The 23,250-nt window shown below is 40.7% G+C and overlaps 1 protein-coding gene across 34 annotated transcripts in view; it reads right to left on the bottom strand.

Moving 5' to 3' along the window:
* Nucleotides 1-22,764, bottom strand: part of add1 (adducin 1 (alpha)) — a 28,776-nt gene extending 6,012 nt beyond the window's left edge. For 15 of the 34 annotated variants that reach the window (XR_006375630.1, XR_006375631.1, XR_006375627.1 and 12 more), the window contains exons 1-17: nt 22,606-22,764; nt 13,005-13,213; nt 12,042-12,204; nt 11,616-11,767; nt 11,225-11,305; nt 10,903-11,052; nt 10,661-10,804; nt 10,381-10,479; nt 9,823-9,996; nt 8,462-8,812; nt 5,374-5,469; nt 5,182-5,274; nt 4,746-4,763; nt 3,473-3,559; nt 2,367-2,523; nt 1,238-1,618; nt 267-356 (exon numbers count right to left, since the gene is read on the bottom strand). Coding sequence is in view for 27 of the 34 variants with exons in the window: in XM_044175510.1 (XP_044031445.1) it covers nt 267-356; nt 1,238-1,618; nt 2,367-2,523; nt 3,473-3,559; nt 4,746-4,763; nt 5,182-5,274; nt 5,374-5,469; nt 8,462-8,812; nt 9,823-9,996; nt 10,381-10,479; nt 10,661-10,804; nt 10,903-11,052; nt 11,225-11,305; nt 11,616-11,767; nt 12,042-12,204; nt 13,005-13,199 (2,431 nt within the window). In the remaining 7 variants the exon portion in view is untranslated. The remainder of the gene's footprint in view (nt 1-266; nt 357-1,237; nt 1,619-2,366; nt 2,524-3,472; nt 3,560-4,745; nt 4,764-5,181; nt 5,275-5,373; nt 5,470-8,461; nt 8,813-9,822; nt 9,997-10,380; nt 10,480-10,660; nt 10,805-10,902; nt 11,053-11,224; nt 11,306-11,615; nt 11,768-12,041; nt 12,205-13,004; nt 13,214-22,605) is intronic. The other 19 variants (XR_006375633.1, XR_006375632.1, XM_044175527.1 and 16 more) reach the window with 9 other exon arrangements.
* Nucleotides 22,765-23,250: the final 486 nt, after the last annotated feature.

The raw sequence follows: 23,250 nt of genomic DNA, 5'->3' as shown, positions 1-23,250 counted from the left end.
TAATTTCCCATCTCTCTTAGCGTAAACCTAATTAAATAATCAAAACCTCTTGGCCTGTTATTACAGAAAACACAACAGTACCCATAGTAGTATTATTAAAGACCACAACATGAACAGATCCCAAGACAGACAGGCAGGTGGACGGGCGGGAGGCCTCAGCATTCCCTCTGTAGACCCTAGAAAAGCTCAAAAACCCAGCCCAGGACTGGAGAAACCCATGCTGAACCAGGCGGGCAGGGTATATCAAGTATGTCAGGTCAACCTACCTTCTTCTGCTCTGATTGGGGTGCTGGGTGGTGTGTTGGTGGGTTTCTGGCCTTTGGGCTCCTCCTCACGTTCTACTAGCTCCTCTAGGTCTGAATGAAAATCAGCAGAAATGAAAAAATAAATAAATGAGCATTTAAATGATTTATAGGTTAACATTTTGATTGAACCCCACATTTAGTTTCAAAGTATCTTAAAATGTCAACACCAACAACATCGCAACACAAAGAAAAGGGAGGACAACACAAAGAACCAAACTAGGGAAGACGCCTTAATCAGGAGGACACTGCAAAAGCTTTCAAACGAATCCCAGTAAAATCTACCTTAAAATATCTCAAAGAGCAAAACAACCCTAATCTACCATTAGTTTTACTGGAAATCAGTCAGAGGCACAGGAGGGAGAGTAAACACCAACAGAGATATGTCCAGGACAGGTTAGCAGGAAGAGAGGGTGGACACCATTATTCATGTCATCATATGGGATGCTCTGATTGGATGACTGAGCTCAGACTCTGCTTCCTCAAAAGGTTAGCACAACACTCCACTGCAAAAGCACTTTTAGACCTGAGGAGAGAGCTCCCTCAAAGAGAGCGGGTGGTTTTAAATCTCAAAATGAGCTTGCTTTTACTCCTCACATCCTCTCTACTCAGCTCCTCGTCCAATCAAACTGCAGAAAGGTATCTGATCTGCCAGAACTCTGATGCCTTAGGACAAGACATCAGAGAGAGGGGATGGGGGGGAAAAAATAATCAAGCAAAGGCTTCGAAGATTGAACTGTGGGTAGGGAGGATGCTTGCGCATGGTAAAACAGTGGCAGCAGACTCCAAACCCCCAGAAAAAGGAGAGGACACAGCAGGCAAGGATTCCCATACTCCCAGTGCAGCGGTATGTAGTGAGACGGGCCAAGGCTGAGCAGGGGAGGAGGGAAGCAGAAGGCCAGATTTTAGGCACGACTCCGCTTCATCTGGTGTACCTGGAGCCTGATCTGTCTTAGCTGCCTCTACCACTGACGGCTCCTTGCAGAGGGCTCGCACCACCGCGCAGTGGAACTCCTTTTGTGGGGAATCTGGAGCTGAAAGAACCTCTTCTGCAGTCGAAAAAACATCATCCACAACTGCCTCTGCAGAGTCTGCTTCGCCCTGAGCTGGTTCAGCGCCACTCGAGAGGCCGAGGGAAGAAGAGCCCTGCTCAGAGGCTTGTGTGGCAGTTGCAGGTGGGGCTTTCTCTAAGCTGGGTGAGTCAGTTGCAGACTGTGGAGGTGTGGAGACAAAGGCTTGACCCCTCTGTAGCGTTTCAGACTCAGGACAGGGTACGCTGGAGGCTGATCCCTCCCTACTATCGTCCCGTCCCTGCACTGTGAATTGTGTATGTGTGTGTGGAGAGATAACATCACAGTTTGGCCAATCTTAAGTTCATTAGGTTTTTTCATGATTCTCATGAATATTTAAAAAAGAAAAAATCTTCTAATTTTATTAATATATGTTTAAAATAGCTGCAGATAACTAGAAACAGAAAACACAACATCAGATTTAAGTGAACATCAACACACAACAACTCAGGTGAGCTCTACTCGCTTCGGTGTAGATCTAAGTGACATTATTGTTTCTCTCAGTGTAATTTTCTTTTCTTGAGGGAGGTCAAAGAAGAGTCACTACAGAAGGAGGAAGCTGTGAATTACACAACGCACTTCCCTGTTGGTCAGGCAATGCAATTTTACCCTGAGAAGGATTAAAATTTGAAGTAATTAAACTCTCATCTGAATTGATATAAATGCTACCTACACTAGTCATTATGTACATGTATCATTATCAAATCAGAGTGGAATATAACCACAACCCATGGCCAAGAAATAAAAGTTTCACCTGCCATTTTGACAGACAGTGTAACCTTGTCAATGTCTATTCCTGAAACTTGTTAAAAACACCATGTGAGCTGACCACTGTGGTAAGCAGACAAATTACCAGTTGAGAATATCATTTCATCCATAACAGAATACCAAAAAATAAGAGAAATGCCAATACAAAGAGGTAGAGGGGGTGTGGAAAGTATGTTTTTTTTCTTCCACATTATACTGAGATTAATTCTCTACTCTTTAGCTTTACCTTCAGGCCCTTTCTGTTTCTGCTCCACCTCCTTGCGGTACTCCTCTAGCTCCTGGTCGGTGAGTTTGGTGAAGGGGTTGGGACCCTGCTTGCTGACAATAACCTTAGGCTGGTACTCCTTTTCGATGATGGCCTTGGACGCAGTCACTAGCTCCCCCTTCAGGACACACATAAGTAAGGCAGAATGAGATGAGACATCACGGTGATAAACAACAAGTTACTGCAGGTTACACATGAAGGATCTATATATTGAAAAGCAGCTCTAGTGTCAAATGCTTGCAGAAAATCTCAGTTTAAAAACTTGAACAGGATTATCAGATTGGAGGCAGTGTACACACATAATTATGTAGCATGAGCAGAAGTATCAGCCATAGATGAATAAATGTATCTTCATAGCACAAGTTAGAGCTAACAGGCCATTTGAAAATTCAGGAAGCACACGTTGTGATGTAAAATAAATGGTTACTTTAATTATATTAGGAAAGAGCAGGATTTTTCCTTTTTCATTCCATACAATAACACTGCTACATAAAAGCCAAGCACTGACAGATTTGAGAAAGAGTTCAAGCCAACAGTATATCACCAGGTGCACAGGAATTAATCACGGTCAAGCAAAAAAAAAAAAGCATGACTGGAGTACACTAACAAATAGCAATAGTTGTGTTCTTTAAACCAAAAATATTAGTTTTAACAGTTTTAGCCTTACTTACTTTCAAGGAAAATTCTGTACAATACATGCAGCAAACACCACCATCACTGGATCTAATACCTGCCCTCTTTACTGCCCACTTCAACTTGCAACAATATGTTTTGAAACAGTGGTGAAAATCTCTCCTGCAGACAGACTCATGACATCAATCTTCCACCTTAAGGATCCTAACTGGCACAAAAAACATCAACTCCACTGTATCCAATTCTCTGGCTCTAGAGTGCACAAACATGTAGAAAATACTACTGTAGGTCACATGAACATACTAACATAAGAGAGAAAATGGCCTCATTCTAGCATTATTATTCACCTCATCTATACTGGCCCAGATATCAAGTGCCTATCTGCAGGCTCAGAGGAATGACTGGAGGATGATGTGAAGTACAGGTGCAAGTACCTTTCTAATTGATTTAGCAGGACTATAGGACCCCTCGGACACATCAAGGCCATCAATAGTGTCTGTACAGTCAGACAGAGGGGCGTCCTGCAATAGTAAACCCAGTGAGGGGGGGCACAACCCAGCTCTTAAAAAACACCAGCACATTCAAATCAGCAGTCTGTCAGGCAGGCGTGAATGTGTGCAGACATTCGTGAACATACCACCTTTCACACACACAAAAAGTGGAAAGAGTACTGCAATATCTCACTCAAGTAAAAATACTATTTAAGTAATCCTCAAGAATATGTGACGCTACTTGTGTTGAATACTGTAAGTAAAAAGTACAAAAATAGCTACTTTGGGTAACATATTTATGGTCACTGTGAAAGGGCCAATTTATCAACCTGACCATAACAATGAGAGTATACACTTAAGAATCTCCTAAATGTAACGTTTGAAGAGCCTCATTTTAAGAGATAGCCTTTCAGAACAGAGGCTCAAAGTGAATAAGTCCTCCTGGTCATTAAAAAAAACAAAAAAACATCTGCAGGTGTATCTGTAATTCTGCCCTTTTTTTTTTTTTAAGTAGTTGCATCTCACACTGCATTAAAATCAGGGTTTCCATTTGTCTTTGATTAGTTACTTTCCATCTTTGCAACACACACACACACACACACACACACACACACACACTGGAAATGCATGCAAAGAGAGGTGGTGCTGGAAAGAGACGTGGGGCCGTGAAAAGCATAGCAGTGATGGAACAAATAGCCAAGATCATGCGTTGTGAAGACAAACTATCCACACAGGCAGGTGCTATACAGTATGTGGTTCATATAATCTCAGACTTAACACAATAACAACACATCAAGGACTCTCTTGTTCTTACTACTGACATGCTGGGTAAAGTTTTAGGTACCCCTAAAACTTGGTTAACGCACTTTAAAAATAAATAGCAGCTGCGTTTTAATTTCGTGGTGTTTTTGTCCATGCAAACTGCAATTTTTCATTTTTACTTCTCAAAAGGGGAAAAAGAGTGCATGCACAGAAATTAAACCTAAGTATATTAGACTGTAGTGGGGAATTTCTTAACATTGCAAGAGACCAAAATGACTAGCCTGAAAGTGCTGAGACAGATAACAGCCTCAACTCTGAATTACCGAAAAGAGAAGGCAAAATAAATAAAAACCACTAAGAAATGCAGGGAAAAAACAATGTATGAATATGGACACAACCTGAGCTGGCAGGTTTGGAGAGCAGAGTGAGGTTACCTCTCCCAAACACTACTTACCTGCCAGATTGACAATCTCTGTGGTCAAAGAATAATGTGAGAGTTACAAAGTCACCCCATGCTCTGGGACACAACATGGAGGACATGTTTTGCACTCTGTTATTAGTGGTGAAGTTGCTCCTTCAGAAACTGATGTCAGATCAGATTACAATGAATGGGTTTTTACTGCAACCAATTTCTGTAATTAAAGCTTAGTGTCCAGGACAACTTCACACACAATATTCACACTTTGCAACATTTTGCTTTAAGATGTGACTCCAGACCGGGACAGAATATATTATGGGATTTTTTGTTTTATTTTCAAAAGTATTTAAATTGAATAAAAGAGACCAAAATACAAAAACTCAAGTATTTCATCAGAATGAGACACATATTCATCTCCAGGTCAGGATAGCTGTGGCAGCAAGGTTTTTATGTGCAGAGTTCACAGACTGACCTGGTTAAAGGAGCGATCTACCATGGTGCCAGCACACAGAACCTGAGACTGGGGCCCTGCTGTCTTTATGTCCTGCAGGTTCTGCTCCCGGATCTACAAACAACATAATTTTAATTCATAAAAGAATGATAAACATACAGAGCATCAGGAGCCTTAGATGGTCACAAAAGTAAAAGGAGAAAAATGTGATACCTTATTCCTCATTTCCAGGACATCTTTTGGGTTGGTGTTCATTGGGATGAACTGATTGGCTACGGCAGCCTGGCGGAGTCCATCTTCCTTTGTCCACTGTAAATACCACATGAAGTGTTAAAAAACAACTAAGATCTGATATACTGAATGACATGAAAACCCAGGCACAAAAATAGATATAGACAAAATACTATGCAGGCTTCACAATACACGAATCATGCTTAACTTAAATGGACAAAGTTGGATGGCTGTTAAAAGGTTTGAAAGTGAACCAATGATGATGAGGTACATAACACGAGCGAGATTAATTTATACTTATATAAATTGAGTATGGGGCCGTATCATTACCTACATTATCTCACTGATGCTTACTTATCAACCCATGATATTAGACTTTATTTTCCCATGTTATGTGGGATGACATCATCTAATTCAGTCTAGCGCGTCTGATTTGTGCAGTGGGGTTCACACCAACGGGAGCAGGGACTAAATTATCTAAATAGAGAGCCTTAGGGCTCTCCTGATACATGATGGATCCTATTTTTTGTGCATGATTTTTACTGAAAAAATGTTACATAGAGCTGAAATGTCAGGGAATTTGTCACGAAATTCTAGAAAACTCGTTTATATCCGTAATAGTATTATATTCTTACAGATCGTTTCAGACAAAATAGCTAATGGTGGTATTCTGTAACTGAATTTTTTCCGTTCGTTCATAAGGCTCGATGCTAAAACCCTAGAAACTCCGAGTTGAACCTGCACAAGGCTGCTGCCAGTGAGAAGTGAAATCAAAGTTGACACTGACAGTTAAACAAAAACAGATGTTTAAAAATGGTGCTTTCACTTGCTGTCTGACATCTCTTAGTGAATTTTTTTGTGCAAAGGAGCTGCAGAATGTTTCATGAGCATATTGGATATGAGAAGGAGTCCATGATTTTTTTAAGCTGCTGAGAAGTAAAGCTTGTGTGACACATTTTAGGATCCCACACAGAGAGGAAACACTGTTTTAAAATCCTTCTGATGGTTATAAGCCCTTTTTGGCTTAATACTTCTGAGATGATCCGTGTTGGTGATGCTCAGTCAGAAACTGATGAAAAGACCTTGTGCATGAACAGTGTATTTTTCTACTACTAAAATCCATTTGTCATCATCATTGATGTACCATTTGAATGAAAAACAAACAGAAGGAGGACACTGAAGATCAACTGAAGACATCACAGAATGAGAAAAAAGGTGAAGGGGTAAGGGAGGGAGAAGTGAGGGGTGGGTGGTGGCAAGAGGTGAGGGAGAGTGAGGGATGGCTGGGCGGGTGACTGAGATGATGAGTCTGGCTTACGAAGCGAGAGTGGCAGTGAGGGGTGAGCTGGCATCACCAAAGTCATTTCCCAGGCTGATACACAACAACAAGGACGACAGAGATAAGAGAGAAACACACCCGAGGACACTCGCTCGCCCACGTTGGGACAAACAAAGCCATTATCACAACGTGACAAACTAAGACAAGCGTGTATCTTTCCTGCAGAGGATGAAACCTTTTGTCTTGTTATCTAACATTTTCCTCTTAATGTGAAAAAAATACCAATTCACAATGTGTTTGTAAACCTGGTAATGCTCAGCATGATTGAAGGAAAAAAAGTCTGTACCCATATCTTGCACCAAACTGGATGAGTAGCAGGTGAATATACAAATCAAATCTTCAGCTTTCATGCAAAATATTTTGTTGAACCTTTTTAAACTAGGCATGTAATTCATAGTGGAAAGCATAAGCTCATGACTTCATTCCTGCGTTTACTTTAAGCTTGGCTGGTTAGTTGCCAAACCAGGGGCTCGATGAGGAGGGGTTTCGGGATGGAAGTAGCTGGGTTGGGTTGGTTGAGTATGAGATGAACATGTAAACACGATATACTCACTGAGAAAGAGTCTCACAACACAACATTTCCTACTTTCCCAACAGGAGATAATTGATTCAAAAGTCAGGTCAAATTCCATGGCTTTTTTGTTGTTGTTTTTTTTTTTTCAAACAAATCCACTCATGCAGGCCTTGAGGTGTTCAAAATAATTTTCAGAATAAACTGAAACCAGAAGCTAGAGAGAATAGAAATAATAGAGGAAACGTTGAAGGTGTTTGAGAATAATAACAATCAGAAAAGCAGCCAGCATAACTCTTTAGCCAAGGAAAGTTTGCTTTGTTTATATATATATATATATATATATATATATATATATATATATATATTATACACATTTTTATATATATATTATACATTTTTATTATATTTTATTATATTATACTTTTTTTTTTTTTTTTTACATCAAATGTCTATAATGTATCTGGCATTATTCTGGTAATTAAAGATTTTCAGTAAGAGACATGCCACCTCCCTCTTTTATGCAGGCAATGTAAATCTTATCCCACAGAGCAAACTCACAGTTTTTTGTTGATATAGCCTCAAATCTCACTGTACTTGCTTTTTCTTTACCCTTTTAACTGAATCATGTTTGAGCAACAAAGTTAATAAAGCTAACTTCAAGATGCTAAGACAAAAACCAAAGAGTGTGTAGTACAGGGTGCGGTGAGCAATAGTGTGGTTAGCAGTAAAGTCACTGTGCCTTGCCACATTCACCTGCCCACTTGAGGACTCATGCCACACCCCTGCTGCTCGCTCCTCTGGGAAAAACATCAACACCAACAATGCATTTCACTACTACACATGCAGTGGGACATGCTGTGGGCAGCTGGCCTGGCATCATGAAGCATTAGGAGACCAGAAGGGAAAAAGAGCAAAGAGGGTCAACAAATAGTTACAGCTATGATAACAGTGCAGAGTTTACTGCATTAGAAAGGTGGGTTAATAGGACATCTGAAATTACAGAGTGAGTGAGCCTAAAAAAGTAGTGAAAAGTAGTATTATACTGACTTCGAATTTTAGCCTAGCAGTTCAAAAGGCTCAATAAAAGATGATCGGAGATTTGTACTATTCTTTTACTCCTCACTGTCCCCAGAACCTCAGGATGCCGACCACCTACCTGTTTCCACCAACAAGGTAGCTGTAAAATCTATACTATGAACAATAAGGTAGGCACAGACCAAGCAGTTGGTTATACAGCTTGGCACGCAGACACCAGACGAGAGAGACTGCAGCAAGGGTTTGACGTGATCGTGTGTTATGTTCGTCCACACCTTAGGCTTCGACTTGGGGCTGCTGCCATCGGGCCCGTCCTCGCAGGGCTCATCAGGCCGGCCGCCGGCATTGAGCCAGCGGGTCTTGTCACGCTGGCCGCGCTGGAAGCTGTGTTTCAGCGGGGAGCGAGCACCTGAATCACTGTCCTCCCCATATGAGTAACCACCGTGGGCAGAGGGAGCGATCTCCACGTCACTGTACTTTTTAGCTTTGTCTCGCAATGCCGGGCAGCGGTAAGGGTAGCCCGTCCTGTAGCCCTGGGAAACAGGAAGACAAACAACAACAGGGGTTAGCAAATAGCTAACACAGTAACTATCTATCAATGTTTAAAGAAAGACTATGTAACTATGACTTTGTTTTGAAAGAAGAAAGAACACATTCTGCTTCTCACAAACGAAACATTTAATTTACCTGCAATAAATCACACCCTTGTTCAATTCAATACACACAGGGGTTTTACTGCTACAGCCTTTTGGTCTGGTATTACCAGCAGCTTATGGTGGCTAATGTTAAAAAGCTTTAGATAGATTGCTGCATTGCATAGTCTTGCTTTAAAGCCTACACTTGTAAAATCAGTGTTTTTAATTGAGCTTTTAACCATGTAAAAGGGTCATACAGAGTGGAGAAGTGGGAAGAAATTCATCCAGTAGCCAGGGTTCCAGAACTTAAACAGCCAGTTTATCCAAAATCCAAAAAAAAACAAAAACACATGTAACCATGCAAATAGTTTAGCTCTTATTTTCATTGGTTTTTTTAGATCTCCACAACAGAGACTTTTGCCACTTCCTCCAAGTGTTCAAAATATTTTAAAATGGCACACTAAAAATTATTCTTTAAAACAATGTCTCAAAATCAAAAGAGACCATCATGGCAACATGTCATTGGGAGCTATTTTGACCCTGGTATCTGTACACAACAAGGTCTGTAGATTATCCTGAGTAATCCAGATATTATTCTGGAAAGACACATTGTTTAAAAAATTTAAAGTTTAAAAAATGTCATTTTTAAAAATTTCTATGAGGAATGACCCACTGTTTGAGAAAATACACATAAGTCAAATACGACTCCCAAGAAGCAAGAAATATGCACGCTGCTAATAGTGGGGTAAACACAGATCAAACCAGATTGTACTTGTTGAATAAATTGAGCAATTTGGAAGAATTCATGTTTTTGAATTTATTGTGGGTGTCTAGTCATCAGTAGAGGTAATAATATACTGCCACTCCCCTGCAGAAGTTTAAGGCTTTTCTCTTTTCTTTGTAATTACCAAATTGTCGAGCATTCTCATGAGAGCCTCAAACTCCTGCTCCCCGACTAGCCACTTGGGGTACGTAGAGGACCCGTCGCCAGCTGGCTCCGGGACCCGTGGGCGTGCCTTGTATTTCCCCGGGTCCAGCATCACCAGATTATCTGGCCCTCCAGCGCTGGCCAGTGTTCGCACCTGAAAGAAATTGGGGGAGGGAAACAGACAGACAAACCACAGACAGGATCCAGAATACAGAAAGAAAATAAAATGTCGACAAATACAGACACAAAAACATCCAACACACACACACACACGAAGAAAGATGAACAGAAAGATGAACATATATAAATTATACAAATATATTGTTATGAAAAATGCAGACAAACATATGGTGTCAAATATAAACTGAAATGAAAATACACCGTTTTATACATCATACCACAATGATAGCAAAGTGATAATCCTTTTATAAGGATTTTCTACAATTATTTGACATAAATAAATGCCCATGTGCTAGTCGCTCTTGCCAAGTGATATTTCAGAGGGAACATCCTTTACAGAGCTCAGTGTGTGTCCTACCTGGATCTCACAGGCAGTGACCAGATTGTGGATGTAATAGAAAGCTTCCTCCACTGTTTCGCCTACAGACACCAAGCCATGGTTCCTCAGGATGAGCACCTGGGACGGAGGAAAAATTAAAACTTGGCAAAGAAAAACCACATACAATCTCTGCTATTGGGCTAGTTAATGAAAAGCTGGTTTTATAATGAAACTATCAAATTTCAAATGGACACTTCCTTAGCTGCGGAAGCAATATTTCTCATTTTCACATACACACAGACACACACTCTGCTGTTACCTTGCTGTTAGGCCCGAGGTTCCTCTGTATGAGAGTACTTTCTTCCTCATCCACCAGTATGCCGTGGTAGTCATGATATGCCACCTCACCCAGGGACAGTGCCTCAGGTGAGATGGGCAACAGGCCGCATTTCATGGCTGACACCTGCAACCAAACAAAAAACAACATATGCTATAAGACTATAATGTGTCCATGTCTGCGTTTGTATTGGGTATAATTACTTTGTATACACTGTCCCTTACCGCAGCACCTGCAGGTGTGTGTACGTGTACGATACACTTGACATCGGGCCGTGCAGCGTAGATGGCAGAGTGGAGAGTGAAGCCGGCCTGGTTGACCCCGAGATTGGTGCTGCCTCGGTCCACTATCTCACCTTGAAGGTTTATCTTCACCTGGAGAGCAGAGCAGACAACAAGGGGTCACTCAAAGCAACAGGTTCAAGTTTAATGCCTTTAGTTATGAATCTCGAGCAGACAAGTACTGACTTGTTTCAACGTATTCACATGAGAAGTAAACTAATCTAACACAAGAAAAGACATCAGAGAGATCAGCACAGTTTCTCACCAGACTGGAGGCAGTGACTTCACTGTACAGGAGCCCAAACGGGACAACTAGGAAGCGCTCGTCGTCTGAATTCACCCTGACCTAAAAGACCAGAAAACATCATATTATAGTGTTACATGGAAATTGGCTCCAGTTGAGTTGAGCCAATGAATAATAAAGGCAGTTGCTAGGTACAAAAGCATTTACTTAAAGCCCATAAAGAATGATTTAGGAATGTATGAAATTAAATGGATATTAGTCAAGATTACATCTTGAAAACCTCTGCTTTAGTGGAACAAATTTAAAAAATGATGGGAATACTAAAGCCCTATTGTGAATTATATCGTGACTGAACTGCTGGATGACAAATTCAGTCAACATGGTCGGTAGTACAATAAAGAAAGAATCTTACTGTGAGGTGGTTGTAGATGAGCTCGGACCAGCCAAACAAGTCAGCGAGCCGATAAAAGGCAGCCAGCTTGCAGCGAAGCAGCTTCTCACCCTTGTCATAGGAAATAGAGTCTGAGCCACGCAGATCATTCACTGGAGTCACCATACCCAAACCTGAGAGGAAGAGATGGGGTCAGACAGAAAGACAGGGGTTGCTTACATCAATCTGTACAGAAAAAAATAAGAACCATTCCTGATCCCTTGCTAGCAGGAAAGAAAAAACCTCACTTACAGATAATAACAATTAGATGGAGTCTGCCTACTAAAATCCAACAGGACTCTTTGTCCGGAAATTAACTTTGGCGTATGCTGCATTACTCATTGTGAGCACAGACATAGCAGGGCTGAGGTCAAAAAGTCACACACACTCATTCTCTTCTCTGCTTACTCATGTTGAGCGCTGCCATGCCTCCTTGTGGTGCAGCAGGATACATGGAAGGCATGCTGGTGGTCATGAAGTCTGCGATCTGCTGCAGAGCCAAAAGGCTAGTGGGCGTCTTCCCCTTCTTCAGCTGATCCTGGATCATTGTCTCGAGCTCATCACAGAAGGCCTGAATGCAGACAGAAACGCACAAAAATGTAAGCGCAAAAAACGATGACCCAAAAAGAAAACAGAAAAGGGCATAAAGAGGTAAAAGACAGATAGAGAAGGCGTGGTTGAGGTTAAGACGTTAGGGTATATGGTACACTATGGTATAAAAATGTACTTAGAATTTGCTTGAGACAGGTATCCCATCACATATCTCCTTTTATTACTCAGTGTGTTATGTTGCTGAGTATTGAAGTTGCACGTACGTATATATTGATTTGAAGGTGTCTTATAAAGCAATAATGTAACTGACAAACTTAGTGGCAGACAGGCAGGCATAACTACACAAATACACACATTAGCCAAGTACACACACTGTTGCCAGTTTATTAGGTACACATAGCTAAAACTAATGTAATCTAATACAACAGTCCTGCAATAGATCCTACCTTCATGAAGGTTATAATGCTCAGTTTTTGTTGAAACTGTTTTAGAGAGGTGTTGATTCAGGTCTTGAATACATCAGTGCTTTTCATACATACAATAGGCCTTTAAACAGTGCGGTTCTCTGCCCTGTGTATTCAGCTGGTCACAGACAAGCTGTTGATGAGGAATAAACTGGATCCATCATGTGATGATGAGCACACTGCTGCCTTTACACTAAAGGAGCCTATTCACATTTTAAAATGCTGGTTATGGCAGTGTGCACTTATCAACTGTGACCACAGTATTTTGTCAGTTAATGTAGTGAATGTACAGCAAATGTAATGTATGCTACTGAATATGACTATATGAATGATTTAATAAGTCTGTTCCACTGACCGGGCTCTGTAGTATCATGGAGACCCTCTTCCTCTGCTCCATCATGTTGAAGTCCTGCCGCAGGTCGGGTGCCATGTTTCTCTCCCTCTGGTACTCCGGACTGCTCTCATCCACTCGGTCGAAGTACCGCTCCTTGTGGGGGGCTGTGGTGGGAGGGGGGGCCGTCACCACACCAGCACCTGACTCGCCGTTCATCCTGGCCTGGCCTCCTGCAGAGGTAGTGACGGATATAACCTTTAACTTTTCTATCAGTTAAAAAGGAATGGATAAAACCCATCACTTCCCCATACATCGGTTTCTACATTTAAGTACAGTAATCCTACCCCATTTGTCACAATCATACTGTTTGTGTTTAGGTATCTGTGTGAGGTCATATAGGACAAAGGATAAAGACTTCTGACCCTCCTTTTTCAGATGAATGATATGTTCTGGCTTAGAAGTAAACGTAAAATAGTTGGCTTGATTAGTTACACAACATAACTGTTAATAATGATCAAAACTAAGTGTCTGTGGGGTGGGATGATGGCTGAAAGAACACCAGGTTTTATATTATGCTTTCACTGATGTACATTGTTTTGTGTGAGCTTGTGTGGTGGGCTTTAGCATATGTTTTATGTATTTTAATATATTTAATGTTCAAGACACTGTATTTTGTGTTTCACAATCACAAATACCACATTCTCCCCTACTTCCTGTCACGATCATGTGACCACTCATCCCAGCTCAGAAGGACTTTCATTGATTTCCACAATGTGTTTCCTGGAATCACAACACCACTCAGCTGTCAAAGGCTGGGCAAAGGAAAGTAAAACAAAAACTGGAAATATAGCCAAAGGTCACTTACCATTCAGCTTGAAAAGAATTAGTTATCACTCAAGAATTTCTAATGTATGTTGTGGACATAATTATTACTGTACACTGTATGTTTGGGAATTAATAACCAACATTTAGCTCAACTGACAGCAACAGAGGGGGATTTAGAGACATAAAGAGAACAGAGAGACAGATTTCCTATAGATCCATGTCCATCCAGGCTGAGTGTATGTGAGGATAAATAGTCTCCGCCTGTCTGTCACAGCACAGACTACTCAAGCCCTAACTCTGAAGGACACACACAGACTTACAAGCATAGGAAAATGTCTGTGTGCTAGCATGCATGGGTAATAGGGGGTGCTTTGGCAGAAACTGATGCAGGCCATTAGTTTGCATCAATACAAATCTTCAGCCAAAACTGCCATGACAACTGCAGACCAAACCCAAAGCATCCAGTATCACACTGAGAGCTGACAGAGCCTCTCTCCGTTTCTGTCCGCTTTTATTGGTGTTCTTAGATTTTCCACAACATCAAACCCAACATTTTCCAAACAAGGTTTTTGTGTGTTCATGCTGTTTGGCTAATTCTAGGCCAACAATGTTTTGTCCATTTTCACCTCAGACACATTAAATGAAGGGAAATGAAATGAATGAATTACTATCTTTTTTATGTGGGATAACAAACTAAATTGTCAAGATATTAATTCATCATCATTGATACAGTATATTTCAATTACAAGAAACAGCTAGGGGGGAAAGTAAGTAAATACAGCTTTAGCCAAGGCTAGCTGTGGCTATCTCACCAGTGCCCAAGAAGGAGGTAGTTGGGGTTGAGAGTGAGACCCATGCCTTTGTAACATTCGCCCACAATTTCCTAAAACCGATTCCTTTCACATTCTCCTCTTTGCTGTCTCTTCTCTGCAGTTTTCCTTTATTCATAAATACTGTCTTAAAATTCCAATTACAAAAGAAATAATATGAGAAAATAACAAGCTGCTTACTATCTCTGCAAACATTCAGCAAGGAAAACTCTCACACGAGTGAGACTGTTTTTCTGTCTCACTCGTGTGATTAGGACATCAGTTATTGACAGAAGAATAAGGACATCAGCAATTAGGTCTGGTGCCAAATACTCATTAGGGAGAAAGAGAGTCCCAGTCTCTGGCCTGTTATTAATACAAATGTATCTCCATGTATTGCAAAAATCATCTGAGATTAGTTTGATGCCGGAAAATTAGCAACAACAGTGTGATGCAAATCACAATCCTGCCACTTCAAGACACTTCAAGAGATACAGATGGAATTAGTATGTCTAATATTTCAAGGAAGGGTACAAGACAATAGTCTCTGCAGCCCTTCCGAGACTGGCCCATTTCAGCCTGGTTTACAGGAAGATGGTCTTAATGCTTCTAGACGGCGAGTCTGATCTCATTCCCTTTGGTCTGACTTGTTTATGCTGCATTTGCTGTCTGTTGTTCATGTTGGTGTTCATTGCTTGCAGCAACAAAACAAATCAAACATGTCTGCTGACAACGGCACAACCAAAAAAAAAAGTGGCAAAACCCTAAAGGATTAAACATTCATGCTATTCTTCCTATTGACCTTTTTTGTTTAGAGAGGAGAATATGCTTGTTCAGAGATCCATCTGAGAGGTGAAAACAGAGTGGTCAGCATTTTCACTAATGTATCCAGTTCTGTAACGATAAACACAAAAAGGCCACAGAACCCTTATCTGTTGACATTTCACTGGAAAAAAATCTAAATTCATGTCATGACCAGAAAATACAATGTTTGATAAATCTGGTTTTCCACCCAATCCCAGTCTTTGCATATACAAATTCTGCCATGATTAATATTACTGGCACTTATTTTAAGCACCAGGCAGCTAGACAGTGTCTTAAGTTGTTGAAGAGCTTCTGGGTTTTACATAGGATGTAACATTTTTGGAGATGCCCATTACAGCTGCTAATGTTGCCAAAAGCATACAAAACATTTGGAGGTATACTGACCTACTTAAGTTTCATGAAGAGCACAGGAAATTATTTTAGCACTAAAACCAGAATTTAGGCTTGATATCAATGCTAATTTTACTCACAATAACTCATCTCTATGTACTAAAGCACTGCAACTGTGTAATAGGATCCAGATTGTCTCGAGGCTGCCATCAGTCCAACACTGCAGTGCACACTACCACAAAATCTGCTAACACCTGCAAATACAGGGTCAAGTCAAGTCAATTTTATTTATATAGCCCAATATCACAAATCACAATTTGGCTCAGGGGGCTTTACAATCTGTACAGCATTCAACACCCTCTGTCCTTAGACCTTCGATTCGAATGAGGAAGAACTCCCCAAAAAAAACCTTTTAACAAAAGAAAAAAAAAATGAAAGAACCCTCAGGAAGAGCAACAGAGGAGGGGTCAAACTTGGCCCAGGTAGCCAATCAAATCAAGCAAGAGGCGGGATTTACTGCTTTACCACCCTCTTTCTGTTGCTTGAGCAGCCAGGTGAATCTCTCTGGTGAGTATAATGCCGTTTACTATGCCAATAAATAGGCTAACTAGCTAGCTAGCGAGTAAGCTGTTGGACTGTGAGAGAGCTACAGAGCAGGGGCGCACACAGGGACGCTCCTAAGGCACACCAGCTGGCGCTTTGGCATTTTTGAAGTGGCTGCACCTATAGCAGTGCATCTCTGTGTGATCTTCCTAAAGACTGCAGGATGGAGAAAGATAAAAGAGGAGCTGCTGGAGTGAGGAGGAGGATATCTGATGATATGCAGAAATCTTCTCTGTAGCTTTCAAATATTCTCCTGTTTTCTGTTCTCTGCCAGTATAACCACCTCAATGTCAGAGTAAACAAAGCAAGGAGAGGTTAAAAAGGGAATACATTATGCCTTATTGTGCTTTAACAAATATTAGTAATGGAGTTAAAATCAGATCACTTCCACTGCCATCTCAAGGAGCATTTGTTTGAGTAACCTCATTTCCTGCTGCACTCTGCCTTGCCTCATGTTAACTGAATCACTCCAGCTGTGCAATACTAGACAACACCCCAGCATTAACATCTCTAGAGCATCGTTTTCTATGGTGTAAACTATGCTAAAACAAATTTCCAGATCCTAAAGTTGTTTATTTCTTGTGGACAATGTAGCAATAACAATGGCTGCAGATGCAGGAAGCTTTCTCCATCTATGTGCAGACTGTTGTCATCTCACAACCACATGCACCCCCGCCTCGCCAGACCCCCCTACTTCACATCTCTCTTCATATGTAGGTGCAGGGGCTCGGCTAGCCTCCACTCGTTAAGAGTGCAATCACTATAGAAACCAAACACATTACCATGGAAACACGGGACAGCCTTTAAAGATTACTATTATGTAAGAACAGCTGTAGGCCAACATCGTGCTGCAAGCCAGTCAGTGTCACAAGGCGCAAACCTTCAAACTAACGTGTTACTCATTTTACATTCAATTCAAAACATGTCATGGAATCAGTGTCTTATTCAGTCAGAACTGTACGTGCATTTAGGTATACACTGAATTAAAAATAGCCCATTTGTTTTAGATTAAGATGAAGTCAAGTTGGGAATCAAATACTATATTTTTTTTTTTGAAGAAGCATTTAACTAATATAATAAAATAAAATCATGTGAGTTCCCAAGATTACACCAACAGTCTCATAGGAATTATGTGACCTGGTTATAATCATAACACATGGAATGAGACTAATGTGCAGGGAAACTAAGATGTTTTAATGTTTTGTAAATGCACTTGTTCTGTATTAAGATGTTAACCAAAAACTCCACTCTGTTTGGAAATGCCACTGTGCATCAGAAGCACCTATCACTGGGCATCGGTGAAGGGTGGAGTCACTGCCATACTATGTTGGGACAAGTCATGACAACCAGAAAGTGCGCATCTCTTCCACCTGAACCTTTTTTAGGACAGATAGAATCAACTGAACATTAACAAAATGCAGTAATGGTACAAAAGGAACATCTTGTGATGGCCTGTCTCCCTAAAGGGAGATTCACCCTGGCTTCCATAACCGCACCCATTAAATTATCTGTATTGGAAAGTACCCTGTCCTCATTGAGTGAAACCATGGGTGTGCCTAAAGCTGCAACTCATGCACCACCCTGCAAATGTTGGAGAATTTACAGCAGCATGACTATCAGTATCTGGTCCTGCTACTGTTTTGTCTGACCTGACCAGTGTTCAGAGCCCTGCAGGTTTGGGAGAAAGGGCATAAGAGGATTCAGCTTCTCCAGAGATACAAAATAATAAAATATGTTTAAACAAATCCAGTTGTGAGGTGACCATGTAAAGACGGAGTTGCATATTGCAATCACAGATTAGGACAGAAACCTAACTACCTAAATAAAAAAAATAAAAAAATAAAAAAATCATCTTTGTCATTTGCATACAGGAGACACAATGACTGAGTTAGCCAGCTCTGGCTGATGGCAAGTGTCAGACTCTTTTATCTTCTCTTATGTACTGAGGGCCACTGATACGCAGAACATAAAAATTCTTATGCATACCAAAAGCTGCTATTTCTTCCTCCATTTTCCCTGTAGATGTGGAACACCCTTGGACTCTATGCATCCAAGGGTTTTCTTGTCTCCAAGCAACATGAAAATGTTGTGATGATGACTCAAACATCACATTCATACAGTACAGTATATGCCACCTGCTATTGAGTGAGAAATTAGAGGAGATTTGATTTGTGAAATAGATTTCACTTCTGTATGTGGCTTTAATCCTATAATGTACAGAATGTGTCATAGTGTAAGGAAATGTTCTGATTTATACTAGAAAGTAGTAATGGGGGATAAGAATAAAATCCTCTATCACAATATATCTAATACTGTATTGTGATATCAATTTATATTTTATGGTATATTACATTTTCTGGAACTTCAATTAAGAAACTGTTTGGATGGATAAAAACAAGACTAAAGCTGCCAGTATACTTCTTCAGAAGTGCTTGTCGGATGGTTGAATAGCTTACAGACATTGGATTGGGGGGGCTGTATCCAAATATTTCTGTAACTCTCCGAAATCGACAATACAACATTCAAACCCACATTCATGCAGTGATTGGTCAGCTGTGCGGAGGTGAGAAAGTAAGAGTTTGAACTTCTCTATCATTCTTGACAATTATTTCACTTTGGTTGTTCACAATCAGTCACTTTTCATGTGAACAACTAAATTACATCTTAATCCAACCAAAAGTTGTTGAGATATTTCATTCTGGACCAAAGTGGCGGACCAACAGACACTGCCTCCAAGCCTTGCTGCTAGCATGACAACAATCACAGTTGAATGTCTGTTTTGACTAATGCAGTGTATTAATTACCTGACAAATCAAGGTATTTCACCACATTGATGCAAAAATCGGATTGCCATAAAGCAATCCTGCTAATTGCGGAAGACACATTTACATATGTCATTTTACGGTATGTATCATCATGTTGCTCAAACGTAGCAGAAAAGTCTACTTTTCCAGGCAAAAGGCTCCTCCTAATCTTAAACCCAGAATTTGAAGTATGTGCCTACCAGGACTATGTCTACCTGCATACCCAAAAAGGAAATTGAATACGATGCTGTTGCACTAAACAAGGAATCGAATTTCCTCTCGATGATTGACTTAACTGATGTTTTGAACTTGCTATGCCACCACTCAATACAGATGTTTCCATTCTCCATAGAGCCAATGATGGGAAGAGAAAAAGGTAGAGACACTATATAAAGAGGAGCACCAGGCTCTCTGCTCTCCCATGGTGGCAGGCTTTTTTCTAAACTTTAAAGTGCCGGGCGTACATTATACATATCTCAATGTTATCATAATTCTCTTTTGAGAGACGGAAGCTTGGACTAAAAGCATCTTTTCAGCATGACTAAGCTCTCTGAAAAAAGAAAGCAATCAGAAAAAGGACCCATTCAGTTTGTTCCAAAAATATGCCAATCAAACAATCGCCAGTGGAAAAGATCATTGTGGTGTTAAAAAAAAATGTAAAAACTAAAAGGATGGCCTCTAAGTCTCGCTGACTTTTCTGGTTAAGAGTGTGTGTGTGTGTGTGTGTGTGTGTGTGTGTGTACAGTCAGTGTTTGAAGCAGTTTTCAGACAGACAGACATTCAAGAGAAGAACTCAGACAAGGCTCTTTATATTTCTGAGTTGGATGCCTGTCATTATTGGGGACGAAGAATCCACTAGCAACTGCTCTTTAGAGTGTGTGTGTGTGTGTGTGTGTGTGTGTGTGTGTGTTACAGACCTTGAACTACTATGACTGGTAATTGACATATACAAAGCGAAGTCGTAGTGTTATTTACAACATGAGCTAAACAGCAGACAAACAAAAATACAGTGTTCAACAAAATGAAGAGGCAACAATGAATGTGCCAGATTGCAAGAAACACGACTACAAATGAATGATAAAGTTGCTCAGTAACTGCTGGATTCGTAAATAAGCAACTTGTTTGCCAACAAGTTTATTATATCAACTAAAAAGGTGATATGTTGATGATGTGCTCATAACTTGTTTCCGCTGCCCCAGAGTGGCCAAAAAAAATCACTTATTGCAGGTTTAAAGAAAGCTAATTCTATTGAATTTTCTAACCATCACTAAATGAATGACCATCAGATGGATTAGAGCCGAGAGACACATTCAAGTTTCATTTGAGAGACAAGAAAAATAGCTCCTCACAAAAAGCAACATGCTTTTTAAAAAATGTACGGTGTGTAAGCTTCACCATTAGAGGGACTATCTGCATGGGAAAGGTATTATCTGTTGCTGACTACCACGGCCAGGCCAGACGCTGCGTTGTGTTAGCATGTGAGTACCGTGGCTTGGGGTTTATCTGGTTGTCGCATGTCATATGGGACAGAGTGACGGAAGATTGCTCTCTGAAACAACACACCCCTCCCTGTACAGTTTCCCTAGTCTTACACTCTGGCCTGTACTATCATCTGTATAGCATTTTGCTGGCTAGATACTTGACCCAAACATAGCTACATATATTGACACGCTCTTTGGTGACCTCTGGTGTGAATGAAAGTTCAAGAATGACATCATGCATCTCTAACTTGAAAAGAAGTGTCCTGAAACCGTGCTAAATGATCACATATGGGGAGGAAGGAAAGAAAGAGTGAAATAGAGAGAACGGACTTGAAATGAGGAACACATTTATAGCTGCACTGCAGTCAAGGGTGTGGGTGTGGGCAGTGGGAGTAAAACAAACACAGAGCTCCGTATCTAGAGTGAGTGTGTGTAGTAGTGAAATGTGTTGGAGGGTGGCAACATGGAGCCAGATTGACAGAGCTAAGCTCCCTCCTTTGGGAATTTCACTCATTCTAACAGAATTACCAAATCCAGGGAGTTACCATCCCTTAACACACCCACACACACAATTTATCTTGGCAGTTTGGCTTTGTTCATCCTCATACAGTATTGGGGGGGGCTTCACAGTGGACTTTAGAAAGAAGCCAGATACAGCAACAACTTAGTGGTTATGTTCTCCAGTTTGGGCCTAAAATCAAACAGCTAAGCGTCAAACAATAAGGCACATTAAACCCTTACAAACCTTGCACAGCATGATACAAACTCTCAGGTTATCATTACCTCTCAATCCTCCTACTTACACTCTTATAGAACTAGACAATTAGGTGTCTAGCTGCAAATAATAATTTTCAGTATATATTCATCTTTAAATTATTTTTTCGACTACTCTATTAATATTTAAGTCTATAAAATGTCAGAAAGTAGTGAAAAATGGCCATCACAAGTTCCCAGAGCCCAAGGTGACATCGTCAAATTGCTTGTTTTGTCCGATCAACGCCCCAAAACTTTTAGATAATCAATTTGAAATCATATAAAACAGAGAAAAGCAGCAAATTCTCACATCTGACAAGCTTGAAGCAGCAAATATTTGGAATTTTTTCCTCGATGAATGAATTTTGATTTTGGGTCAATCCACTTATGATATAGCTTAATTGCATTTTTGCACTACTAGTGTATATTACCTGGCATGCACTGTCATCGTATACTGTATATTTGGAGTGGTATGGGCCAAGTTTTACCTCCTTCCCTAGTTATAATTTTTGGTTTCTATAGCATGTTTTGTTTAATGCATTTCACGTGATATGACTTGGCTACTGTTACAACACAATTAATAAAGTACTCCATCTGATGCAGTGTGGAAAAATGAATGTGCACAGTTATTATTAAGGACACAGTGCCATCTGACCAACAGGAAACTGCTCCAGCACCAAACAACTGAATGCAGCCTGATTTTCACTGCTTCACGCCCAGACTAGAAAACAGACCTACCCATTACAGAAACACTACATAAGGAAACCTTTACGTTATCGATCTGAGCAGCACAAGAGTCCATATTAAATAGCTACTGTAACTGTGCGCATGTGAAATGCATAATAGTGCAACCACAGGCCTGCGCGGGCAGCAGGCTAACGATACTTGGGTCAAAACACGTATTTGGCTCTGGGCTGTTGTTATCCAACACAGGAAACCGTCTGAGCGGAGGCGGAATTCATTTATTCTCACTAAAACGCAGAAGTACTCGTTTTACAGTATAAAAAACATGCACCGCCACCTCTCTGCAGACTCAAAGGCAACATATTAGCAAAACAGTGAGAGAGCTCGCCACACTGAAACACAACGACAAACACTGGAGCAAACATTTAAACCCCCCCACATGGGTCATGTTGTAAAGGACAAACACTACCGCTGAACTGCAAAACGTATCGATTATTTCTGCGCTTACCCTCTCTTTGATGTGAAGTGATGAAATATAAACAATGTCGGTGAAAGCGGGACGGCGGTTTTACACTATTTTTATCCCCGACCCTGGTGATTTCAGAGTGGGTTTATGTCTCTGCGCTGGTCGTCGCTGCGTCGCTCCGCCCATCCACCATCATCCCACTTGGGTGCGGCAAACTGGTTAATCTGCGGCTCACCATTGGCCACCCGGAGGCACGTGACAGCACCGGGGCGAGTGGTTGGAGCACGAGCTCTTTGCCCGCCCCGCGGAAAGGAGCTTTGGGTATAAATACATGCATGGGTTTATATTTTACTGCTAAAGCTAAAACAATGAAGCCGATAAAGGCTTGTGCTGGTTAGATATAGAAATTCGATTTTTCCAGATGTGTATACTTGTCCTATTGGTGGCAGTAATGCACCGATCATTTGAAAGCTCCCGTAGAAACTGAAAGGAGATCACAATTCTGAAACCTGTGTTGTATATTCTAGCTGCTGCATCTGTTTTAACGTTTAACCTAAATGGTATGATACTGCATTTTAGTAATGATCACATGGCTTGGCTTTCAAAAACCAAATAAGGTAAAATGAAAGTAATTTTGCATGACACGATAATTTATTGTTAATCTACTAAATTACACAAAACAACAAA

This window comes from Siniperca chuatsi, linkage group LG18 (genome assembly GCF_020085105.1).
Source record: "Siniperca chuatsi isolate FFG_IHB_CAS linkage group LG18, ASM2008510v1, whole genome shotgun sequence".
Taxonomy (NCBI): Eukaryota; Metazoa; Chordata; class Actinopteri; order Centrarchiformes; family Sinipercidae; genus Siniperca; species Siniperca chuatsi.
Note: the sequence above shows the minus strand (reverse complement) of the source record. Positions and strands in the feature narration are given on the sequence as shown.